The 12651-nt window shown below is 35.8% G+C and overlaps 1 protein-coding gene across 2 annotated transcripts in view; it reads left to right on the top strand.

The window, feature by feature from the left end:
• The window catches only part of QSER1 (glutamine and serine rich 1), a 51698-nt gene that overhangs the window by 22682 nt on the left and 16365 nt on the right, over positions 1–12651 (top strand). For both annotated transcript variants that reach the window (XR_012918949.1, XM_020286525.2), the window contains exons 4-7: positions 5013–5341; positions 7016–7132; positions 7782–7915; positions 9731–9948. Coding sequence is in view for 1 of the 2 variants with exons in the window: in XM_020286525.2 (XP_020142114.2) it covers positions 5013–5341; positions 7016–7132; positions 7782–7915; positions 9731–9948 (798 nt within the window). In the remaining variant the exon portion in view is untranslated. The remainder of the gene's footprint in view (positions 1–5012; positions 5342–7015; positions 7133–7781; positions 7916–9730; positions 9949–12651) is intronic.

The following is a 12651-nucleotide window of genomic DNA, read 5'->3' as shown; positions in this document are numbered from 1 at the left end:
CAAGCCTTATTCCCTGAGCATAATGCAATAATTTTATAAAATAGCAGAAAGAAAAAAGAAAGGAACAAATAATGAAAAACAATTCTTGGCTTAAAAAGGAAACCAAAACTGAAATGAAAAACTGATTGGAATGACAATGGAGCATTATATATTGAAACTAATATGGCCAGAGTGTGGTGCAAAGAAGAAAATTTATGGTGTTAAATGCCATTCATTGGAAAGCAAGAAAGTATAAAAATGGAGTATTAAATTGAACCCAACTTATAACTCCTAGAGCAAACCACTAACTGACTTGAATGGTAATCACTTCCTTGCTTCTTCTATAATTTTAATACCTGTATATGCATCTCTAAAGACTATACTTTTGTTTGGCTTATTTTAAAACTTCATATAAAGAGCATGTAAATACAGCATTGATATACTTTCTCTCTGCTAATTTGGAAGCTATACATTCTTTTTTGATAAAAACATTTGCTTAACTTTTGTCATAGAAATTTCCAAACACATTAAAAAGTACTGAGATTGGCATAATGAAACCCAATTCATGCATCATCAGTTTCAATAGTCATTAATATATGGTCAGTCTTGTTTCATTAATATCTTTGTCTGCATGCCCATCCCCTGATTATTTTGATGAAACATTTCTGTTCTATTGTTGGTTATAATAGAAATTACAGCATGTATTTTCAGCTTCTCGAAATGTCAGTATCTTACTTTTCTGGATAATACAGATTTTTGAATACTGGAACTTTATTTAACCTCCTACTAACTTAAATATTATCATTACCATTGCCATTACAATATCATTACCAATATATATCATTACCATGTATTTTAATTCTCTATATATATTTTTAATAATGAACAAAACATCATTAATAGTGTTTTAAATAGCATTTCTTTAGATTTACTTAATATATTTACTATTTTAACCTTCATCCATTCTTATACCTCATTTCTTGGGATTATTTTGCATCTCATTAAAGGATGTCCTTTACAGTTTCCTTTTCTGAGGGTCTGCTGGTAGCAGTATTTCTGGTTTTGTTCACAGATAGCCATGTGATTTCTTTTGCCATATAACTTAGGAAGTATCTGCAAAATTCAGTGACATTGCTATAACAGAATCCCTTTTATTCCTTCATTTTTCCATTATTTATATGAATATGGTTTCTTAGTTCTTAGATCAATAAAAATAAAAAGCAGAAATAAAATTGGTTGTGAAATCTATCTCAATAAGTAATATTCACCCATGGATCCATTTACAAAATTTTTTTTTTTTTTTTTTGAGACAGAGTCTCACTTTGTTGCCCAGGCTAGAGTGAGTGCCTAGAGTGAGTGCCGTGGCGTCAGCCTAGCTCACAGCAACCTCAAACTCCTGGGCTCTAGCAATCCTCCTGCCTCAGCCTCCCTATAGTAGCTGGGACTACAGACAGGCATGTGCCACCATGCCCGGCTAATTTTTTCTATATATTAGTTGGCCAATTAATTTCTTTCTACTTATAGTAGAGACGGGGTCTCGCTCTTGCTCAGAGTGGTTTCAAACTCCTGACCTTGAGCAATCTACCCTCCTCGGCCTCCCAGAGTGCTAGGATTACAGGCGTGAGCCCCCCCCTACAAATAATTTTTATATACCACATCCAACAGAAGCATTCTTTTTACATTTAATACTATAATGTTAGAAATGTTTAATATTTAGAGACTTCTGGTCACAAGACAAATCAATTTCCATTTATATACATATTTTTATGGCAGAAATGTATGATAGTATAGCTATAATATTATAGAAATGTATTACATTAGAATAAAATTCTATACCATGGACTCTTTTTTTTGAGACAGAGTCTGGCTTTCTTGCCTAGGCTAGAGTAAGTGCCGTGGCATCAGCCTAGCTCATAGCAACCTCAAACTCCTGGGCTCAAGCAATCCTCCTGCCTCAGCCTCCCGAGTAGCTGGGACTACAGGCATGAGCCACCATGCCCGGCTGATTTTTTATATATATATATTAGTTGGCCAATTAATTTCTATTTTTATGGTAGAGACGGGGTCTTGCTCAGGCTGGTTTTGAACTCCTGACCTTCAGCAATCCGCCTGCATCGGCCTCCCAGAGTGCTAGGATTACAGGCGTGAGCCACCGCGCCCGACTATACCATGGACTCTTAACGTGGTCAGGTTATTCATCTGGATTTCCTCAGCAGCCTTTTTCCCTTGATTGGGAAGAATCATAAATATATGAAGGTAGCTTTAATTTGGTACAAGAACAGGCAGGCTGGCTGATAACAATAAGGAGTGTTTTACTCCAGTTATTAAGCACTTAGTTCACTTATTCCATTGCAAGTCTGTATTTCCATTTCTTCTATGTGTCAGAGGTCTGGATTCGCCTCAGGTTGCACCACTGTACACTGGTAGAATTCACTTTCTTCAGGGTGCAGAAGAAAGGCTGACCATTTAGCCTATGGTCAAACACTCCTGCCTGCAGCTGAGTATAAGCAAGGGGATCACTGGCCTTCCTGTTTTTATTTGCTTATTATTATTATATCTATGTTTACTTAGTTCAATAAAATTTATTCAGAATTACCACTGGAATGGTACATGTTCATTTTATTTGTTCCGCAACCCAGACTTCCTTTATCAGCTCTAGCCTTTGCTGTTTTTTATGTACGTCAATACATACTTATATTTACTCAGACCTAAATTTATATAATTAAAAATATAGGAGAATTGATCACAGTGAAAAATTCTCTTTTGTAATCTCATGGTTGATCACATATTTGTAGTTTTTAAAACCTCCCCCAGGTAATGGTAATAACACTGTGGTGGAAGATTAGTGCTCTCGAGCATATTGGTCAATGATTCTCTAATGGTGGCATTTCTCAAGTCTTTAAAGTATTTGTTTTTAAAAGCTTTATTGAATTATAATTTATATATCATGACATCCATCCATTTAAAGTGTACAATTCATTGGTTTCATGGAGTTGTGCAGCATAACCATGGTCTAATTTTAGAACATTTTCATCATTCAAAAAGAATCCCTGTACCCATTAGCAGTCAGTCCCCACACTCACACCCACCTACAGGCAACCACTAACCTACTTTTTTTCTGTGTATATTTGCCTATTTTGGATGTTTCGTATAAAAGGAGTCCTGTAACATGTGACCTTTTGTGATTGGCTTCTTTAGTTTAGCATGTTTTCAGGGTTTGTCCATATCCGAAGCATATATCAGCAACAAATTCCTTTGTATTCCCTAACAGTGTGGATATATCTTACTTTGTATATCCAGCCATCTGTTGAGGGACATTTGGGATTTTTCCACTTTTTGGCTGTTATGAATACCTCTGCTGTGAACATTCATGTACAAGTTTTTTGTTTTTTGTTTTTTTGAGACAGAGTCTCTGTTGCCTGGGCGAGAGTGCTGTGGCACCAGCCTAGCTCACAGCAACCTCAAAACTCCTGGGCTCAAGCAATCCTCCTGCCTCAGACTCCCGAGTAGCTGGGACTATAGGCATGCGCCACCATGCCCGGCTAATTTTTTCTATGTATTATTAGTTGGCCAATTAATTTCTTTCTATTTTTAGTAGAGATGGGGTCTCGCTCTTGCTCAGGCTGGTTTAACACTCCTGACCCTGAGTGATCGCTGGCCTTGGCCTCCCAGAGTGCTAGCTAGGATTACAGGTGTGAGCCACTGCGCCCAGCCCATGTACAAGTTTTTATGTGGATGTTTTCTCTAGGGTACACATCTGGAAGTGGAATTCCTCAGTCATACAGTACCTCCATGCTTAACAGAGGAATAGCCAAACTGTTTTCCAATGTCACTGTACCATTTTACATTATACATGTGCAATGTATAAGGGTTCCATTTACTCCACATTCTTGCTAACGCTTATTACTGTGTTTTTAATTATAGCCATCGTAGTATGTGTAAAGTTGTGTCTTATTTTGATTTGCATTTATCTAATGACTAATGATGGTCACCAGCCTTTAATATGCTTTTTGATAATTTTTAATGTCACCTTTGGACAAATGTCTATTCAGGTCCTTTGCCATTTTTAAAATTGGGTTGTCTTTTTATTGTTAAGATGTAAGAATTCTAAAATATACTGTGGATATAAGTCTCTGATAAATATATGATTTTTAAACATAATTTCCTATGCCACGTGTTATCTTTTCACTGAGTTGATGGCATCAGATGCAGCATAAAATTTTTATATTTTAATGAGCACCTGTGCTTTTGGTGGCTTATCTAAAGCCATATTCTAAGAGTATTATAGTTTTAGCTTTTACAGTTAGGTCTGTAACACATTTTTGGTTAATTTTTGAATGAAGTGTGAGGCAGAGGGCCAATTTTATTCCTTTGTATGCAGCTATCTAGTTGTCTTAGCATCATTTGCTGAAAAGACCATTCTTTCCCTATTGAATAGTTTTGGCACCTTTTTTGAAAATCATTTGGTTATAAATATAGTGTTTATTTCTGAACTTTGCATTCTGCTTTATGAATCTATGTGTATATGTTTTTGTAATTTTTCATTTCTTCTTGAGTCCTTTCTAGGAATTTGTCCATTTCACCTACGTTATTTAATTTGTTATAGCATTCTTTAAAATCCTTTTTATTTCAGTAGCTTCTAGTGCCTGTTCCAAAGTATTTTGGGAGTATTTTCCTTTCTCATATACAATTGGTTTTTTATTTTGTAGGAATTTTCACAGCTTTGGTTGGCTGACCCTTCCTTACCTTCCATCACGTTCACATCTCTATTCTTCTAAAAATATCTTTGCTCTAATTCAGTGGAATTGAGGGAAATGTAGGTAGATAGATGTAGGTTTGCAATCTGCTTGTCATCCAGATTCAATTCTCACATCTTTGATTCTCAGAAATTAACAAGCATTTTTTAACTTCTTGTGGTTTTGTTTCAGCCAATGTGCAAAAATAATCAAGTCTTTCTTTTTAAATTGTTCAGATTTTACGCGAAACATGTAAATGTTTAAACATTTGTACTAATTTGCATTTGTTTGATATAGTTTCAGAAGCTCAACAGGTGGCAACTACTAGCCCCACTGCCAATACTACTGGTACTGCTACTACTTCCTCTACCACTGTGGGTGCAGTTAAGCAAGAAACTCTCCACTGTACTTCATCTGCAGTAAATACTCTGGAAAATATAAACTCTACAGAACCCCCAAAGCCCATTGAACTTGATGGTCTTCCTTCAGACCAGTTTGCAAAAGGACAAGACACTGTTGCCATAGAAGGTCATACTGATGAGGAGAACACAGAAAGTGGAGGAGAAGGCCAATACAGAGAACGTGATGAATTTGTGGTAAAGATAGAAGACATAGAGACTTTTAAGGTAATGTGAATATTTACTGGTGTAATGGTCATAGTTTATTTGGAATGCCTATGATAGCCTTCATAATGACTTCAATAGCATGTGTCTATCTTGAATAAAAAAAGTTATATTTTTATAATTATCTTAAGTTATAAGTGTTTGATAAAATCAAACTAGTATATATCAAATATTTTGAGAAAGAAAATCATTGAAAATAATTATAACTTGAAATAACTTAATTTCATATGTTAATATATTTCTGACTTGTCAGTTATATTTCAGTACTGATAATTATAGCAGTTTTGAAATGTTAATTTTTTCCAAGGCTCCCAACTCATTATTTTATAGTAGTTTGGAGAAAATCATATTTATATATTAATAATTTAAAAGTTTAAAGAAAAATAACAGGACTGTCTGGGTGTGGTGGCTCACGCCTATAATCCTAGCACTCTTGGAGGCCGAGGTGGGAGGATTGCTTAAGGTCAGTAGTTCAAGACCAGCCTGAGCTAGAGCAACATTCTGTCTCTACTAAAAATAGAAAAATTACCTGGGTTTTGCTGTGTGCATCTGTAGTCCCACCTACTCGGGAGGCTGAGGCAGGAAGATTGCTTGAACCCAGAAGTTTGAAGTTGCAGTGAGCTATGGTAATGCCACTGCTCTCTAGCACAGGCCACAGAGCAAGACTCTGTCAAAAAAAGAAAAAGAAAAATAATAGGACTATCATGTAAAAGTGGAATTTGACTTAATTTCATGATTTCAAGTTGTAGAACCATGAGTAGAATGTTATAATTTTTTATAAGAATACTATAGCTATGTTTAAGATAACATTTTCAGGTTTTTGTTTGCTTGCTTTTGCTTTTGCCTTTTTTTAAACGATGGAGGTGGACAGGAATGGCATTAAAAATATAATGAAAAACATAACATTCAAATCATCTGTATTCCTTTCATTCACAATTAACTACTGTTAATATTTTAGCACATTTCTTTCTGTTCTTTTTAAAAATCCACATAGGGTTATAAAGTTGCATAAATAATACATGACAGTGTCATTAGCAGAAAACCTACCAATACTATTTTTTTTTTTTTTTTTTTTGAGACAGGGTCTCACTCTGTTGCCCAGGCTAGAGTGCTGTGGCATCAGCCTAGCTCACAGCAACCTCAAACTCCTGGGTTCAAGGAATCTTTCTGCCTCAGCCTCCCAAGTAGCTGGGACTACTGGCATGTGCCACCATGCCTGGCTAATTTTTTTTCTATATATATTTTTAGTTGGCCAATTAATTTCTTTCTATTTTTAGTAGTGAGACAGGGTCTCGCTCTTGCTCAGGCTGGTCTTGAACTCCTGACCCTGAGAGATCCGCCTGCCTCAGCCTCCCAGAGTGCTAGGATTACAGGCGTGAGCCACTTAACCTGGCCCTACCAATAGCTTTTGCTATACAAAAGGGTAATAGTTTACTTTGTAATGTTAATAAGCTCCCTATTTCTGGGAGAATTTAAACAGAGACTAAATAACCAAACCAGTTTATAATTTATTGGATAAATTTATTTATGCTTAAATTTATTATGTAAATTCAGCTAGAGGTAAGAAATAAAAGGTTGAGCTAGGTATATCTTTAAGATTCCTTTCAGCCCTAACATTCTATAAATCTAAAATATGTTTCTACTTTTTATAAGTATAATCAATTCTGCTTAATACAGGAGGCATTAAAAACAGGAAAAGAACCCCCAGCTATTTGGAAAGTACAAAAAGCTTTATTACAGAAATTTGTTCCTGAAATTCGAGATGGGCAAAGAGAATTTGCAGCTACAAATAGTGTAAGTAAAATGTGTGTGTACATTAGCCTTCCTATATTTTGGCAGTGATCCTGGGGAAAATATAGAATAACTTAAATTTAGATGTATTTTATATTGAATATTTCTGATATAAAATAGCATATTTACTTGCATATGAATATAGTGAAAAAAGAAAAACAAAATTAAAATAGCATGAATTTTGAACTACGTGATACTCTGATTATCTGATTTAAAAATAAAACCAATGGGTAAATAACCAGCTATTTAAAATTAAATGATATTATACTATTGTTTAACTTTTTTATTTTATAAGGGAGAGGAATTAGTGTTAGTCTATAAAGCATTCAGATGGACTCCGGTTCTTACATTGATTATTGTATCAGTCAAATATCCTGATTTGCCAGAAGACTGGCAGAAGTTATTCTCTTGTACTTAAGTAGCTGTTCAATAGCTTTGCATGAGTAAGCATCTGCCAAATGAGATTGCTTTTCTGTATATGGGCTTGTAGTCAAGAATGAGCCTGGGATCATTTTTATAGAGGATGAAATTAGCCTGGCCAAAGGTGCATTTGAAAAACTTCAAGGATGGCTATGTGATAGTCAATAAAACCAACAAATAATATTTATGTGTAGATTATCATTATGTAACTCATAGTGTTTTTTTTTCTTAGTACCTTGGTTATTTTGGAGATGCAAAGAGTAAATACAAAAGGATATATGTGAAGTTCATTGAAAATGCAAACAAAAAGGAGTATGTCAGAGTGTGTTCTAAAAAGCCAAGAAATAAGCCTTCACAAACTATCAGGTATTTGTTTTCTTATGTAATATATTTGTTTGTGTGTGTGTGTGTGTGTGTTATGTGTGTATATATATATATATACACACATAACACACACACATATATAGGCTTATTATTGACACTATCATTGTACAAAGGAGTGTAACAATCAGAGACTACTGATTTTTTTTTTTCATTATATACTAGTCTGATGAAATAAGTGATTGCTTTGAAGAAATGAAAAGGGCACTGTAAAGCTCATACCTATCTGTGATAGGTGGGTGCCCTTTTCTTTACCTGAGTCCTTTTGGTGTCACCCTAGTATAGTGAAAAAAAATTGACTTTAGAATCAAAAAGTTAGAGTCCAGCTCTTTGTCACCTAGAGAAGACAACTTTTCAGAAGCTCCCCTTTTTCATCCATAAAGTGAAAATAGTAATGGAGTGTCAAATTTAAAATGAGATTTTAAAATTAGTTTATTAATTAATCTTTATTTTTGAGACAGGGTCTTCTTTTGTTGCCTGGGCTAGAGTGCAGTGGCGTCACCATAGGTTGCTCAGATTCCTGGGCTCAACCGATCCTTCTGCCTCAGCCTCCTGAGTAGCTTGGACTACACGCACGCGCCACCATGCCTGGCTAACTTTTCTATTTTTGGTAGAGACAGGGTCTTACTCTTGCTTATGTTGGTCTCAAATCCCTGGCCTCAAGCAGTCCTCCCACTTTGGCCTCCCAAAGTGCTAGGATTACTGGCATAAACCACTTCGCCTGGCCTGAAATAACTTTTGAGAAACAACTATAAGACCTATACATTACTAGACAAGTGTATGGTAGAATTATCATCATGTATTAATGTGAATCTGGGTTGTCTGGCATATGAACCTGGAAGATGACTGACCTAACCCTGTGGTTTGTATGAGAATGTATGACCCTACATATTCTCAATCTAGTGTGAAGCAGGTCTAGTTTAATTAAGATTCCCACCTAGGCCGGGCGCTGTGGCTCACGCCTGTAATCCTAGCTCTTGGGAGGCCGAGGCGGGCGGATTGCTCAAGGTCAGGAGTTCAAAACCAGCCTGAGCAAGAGCGAGACCCCGTCTCTACTATAAATAGAAAGAAATTAATTGGCCAACTGATATATATATATAAAAATTAGCCGGGCATGGTGGCGCATGCCTGTAGTCCCAGCTACCCGGGAGGCTGAGGCAGAAGGATCACTCGAGCCCAGGAGTTTGAGGTTGCTGTGAGCTAGGACGCCACGGCACTCACTCTAGCCTGGGCAACAAAGCGAGACTCTGTCTCAAAAAAAAAAAAAAAAGATTCCCACCTATTGGAAGCTGCTAACCTTTTTTATGATGAAATTTTATCCACTCAAATCTCCAGACCCAGCAGAGAGCAGATCTTGGGCCCCTCCAGGACAGATGCATTTGGGTTTCTATGTCAACACCTGGCACCAGCAGAGCCTATGCGTTTCTGAGGGTCAGTGCTAGATGTGGCTGTCAAGGGTTTATCACGCATTGACTTACCCAAGGCCATTGATCATCTGTTGTGCAGTATCATACTCTCTGGAAAATGAGTCCATAAAGAAAGGAGAGGAATGAAGAGAAAGATATAGAGGTTGAATTAATAGTCCCTTAATAACTGAATATTGAAGGCCAGTAGTTGAATGTATTTAAAGAAAATTTTATGGAAATCACCACTAACATGTATAGGACTTGGGTTTTATTTTGGAGACCTTGGGAGGGTAATTAGATACTCTTTTCTTCTCCTGTGATTTCTCCTTTTTTCTTAGTTGATTTTAGTTTGACAAGATTTCTTTGTTACTAAAGTTTGTTTGTAACATTGCAGAACTGTTCAAGCTAAGCCAAGTAGTAGCAGTAAAACTTCCGATACTCCAACATCAAAATCTACAACTACAAAGGCCCCTTCTATGAAACCCAAAGTTAAACAAGTAAAAGTAAAGGCTGAGCCACCACCAAAGAAACGGAAGAAATGGAAAGAAGAATTTTCCTCATCCCAATCTGACTCATCTCCTGAAATCCATTCTAGTAGTAGTGATGATGAGGGTGAGTTCTCCATGAAGTGGATACCTTGATAACTTTAGATTGTCAGCATGAATGGAGAGGAGCAGTGATGCTAACTAACACTGCTAGTGATGCTAACAATGGTTAGGTTTGTCTTTTTTATTTTTTTGAGACAGGATCTCACTCTGTTGTCCAGGCTACAGTGCAATGGCACGATCATAGCTCACTGCTGTCTCCAACTCCTGGGCTCAAGCAATCCTCTGGCCTCAGCCTCTCGAGCTGGGACTACAAGTGAGGGCCACCATGCCTGGCTAATTTTATTAATTTTTTGTAGAGATGGCATCTCGATATGTTGCTCAGGCTGATCTCAAACTCCTGGCCTCAAGCAATCCTCCTGCCTCGGCCTCTCAAAGTGCTGGGATTACAGGCATGACCCACCATGCCCGGTCCAGCTTAGGCTTTTGTGAAATAAATTCACATTCCCCAAACACACCAACTGACACACAGTTGGCCCACACATGCAGCCTTGTAAAACAGAAAAAGCAAAACTCACCTTAATAATGCCGGTTATCTCGCCTTTTTAGATAGGATTGAGGTTAGATCAGGTGCCTAAGTTTAAAAGAATTCTCTGCTTCTAAACTTCTGGGTCTGTGTTTATGCTGTAAAAAAAAGAATAAGCTGGAGGAACTCAAACTATAATTAATACAATATAATAATGTATACTACTAACATGTATATTTTACGTATGCATAGTACTGAGATCTGCCAGTAGCCAACCACGTGCCCATGATTAAGGAAGGTATCCTCTCTGTGCCTTAGTTTTTCTTTTTTATTTTTTTTTTAATTTTTTTTTCTTCTTTTTTTTTTTTAATAAAGACCTCCTCAGTCCAATAGTTTTTCTTTTTTATAAAATGAAAAAGTTGAAATAGTTATCAAACTTTCTGACCTTAGAATTATTTTACATTTGTTTTTTTTAATGTATGTGATTTGCTTTATTAGAAAAAATACTCAAGCAAGGTCCTACAGTCATCAGTCAATTAAGAATGACTTACAAGAACATGAGGCAATAAAATAAAAATACAGGTACAAACTATGTATCCGAAACCTTATATTTGGCAATTTTGTAACAAATCAAATTTTACAAAGAAGAAAGGAGATTGTAGATTACTTTGAAGATACAGAATTAAGCAGTTAATGAAGTGCTTAAGCAAAAGAAAACAAAAGATAGTAAGAAAACACACTGCTTTTCTTCTTAAAAATAAATTACATTTGCTACGGATCACATGGATAATACAACCATTCCAGAATGTCTGGGATTAAATGGTTGTTTAACTTATTAAACAACCATCCAGAATGTATTATAGTAGCAGTGCTTTTATTTGCAGTTCATTTAATTTTATAGGACTTGTTTCAAGTATATAGCTCTTTACCCCATTATTAATGAATAAAGCTTTCCATCATTTTTATTATTTTTTTAATTTTTTAAATGAGAAATGATTTATGTATCATGGAATGTTTCCCATTTTAGAACCAAATTTTTGAACGTTTCCCATTCTCTATGCTTATCTATTCTTTGTTTAAAAAATTCAGTGTAAAAACTGCTTTTTATATCACTATAGTAAAGTAGACAACTCCTCAATTAGGAATATTTTCTGCAGTTTGACTACATGTAACCACATACTTTACAATATGACCCTCCAACAGTAAGGAAATAATTGATTTTATAATCACTATCAAAAGTGAATGCCATCATTCTATTATGGGTATAGATCCTCCCTCAAAGACTTCCTGAAAGGATGTTTAATGTGTTTTATTCTTACAGGTACCGTGTTTCCTGGAAAATAAGACAGGGTCTTATATTTATTTTTTCTGAAGAAGACACCCTAGGGCTTATTTTCAGGGGATGTGTTATTTTCCCCTCAAAGCCTCAGCTTTTTGCATGCACAGGATGGCCGGGACCTGACGGGGAGCCGACCTTGTTGGTGGGGCTGCCCGCACCTTTCCGGTCACCTCTGGGATAGTAGCTGTCACGATGGGGCAGATGAGAAGGGCTGCCGGTCTTCTTTACCTCCATGATGAAATGCATGGGTTGTGCAGATATGGTGCGTAACCATGCCCATTACTAGGTCTTATTTTCAGGGTAGGGCTTATATTGTGCAAATGCTTAGAAATCCTGCTAGGGCTTATTTTATGGGTAGGTCTTATTTTCGGGGAAACACGGTATTAACAGTAGTATGTAGTCCTTTAAGTCTACAAAATATATTTATTGTTAAAGAAGGTGCTTTATTAACAGTTCTTTTGGCAGCACTGAATTATAGTATTCTTCAATATTATTTCTACCATAATATATACATTTAACTTCCATGCCTCTAGAAACACACTTGCAATACATTTTCAAAATTTAAAAATATATTACAAATCTGAAGCAATGTCCTGTTATCTCTATGTAACATTTGTTTGACACAATCTTAACACGTTCTACATATTTCCATTTCTGTAAGTTTAAAAAGTCCATATTGCTTCTTACCAAGCAAGAAAGTGATTTTATTTTCCATTTCAAAACTAACTGTGGTGTGTAAAGGTTTTAGTTCAAAGATACTTTTAAAGGAATAGATTTTTTTCTTAAATTAAAAAAGAAAACAACTCAAAATGCAAATGCTTTCCTCAGGGAAAAAATTAGTCATACTAGCTTAAAAGAAAATAGGAAGATTATTCAAATAATTTGATAGAGAGGTTTTTCAAAAG

This window comes from Microcebus murinus, chromosome 4 (genome assembly GCF_040939455.1).
Source record: "Microcebus murinus isolate Inina chromosome 4, M.murinus_Inina_mat1.0, whole genome shotgun sequence".
Lineage (NCBI taxonomy): Eukaryota > Metazoa > Chordata > Mammalia > Primates > Cheirogaleidae > Microcebus > Microcebus murinus.
Note: the sequence above shows the minus strand (reverse complement) of the source record. Positions and strands in the feature narration are given on the sequence as shown.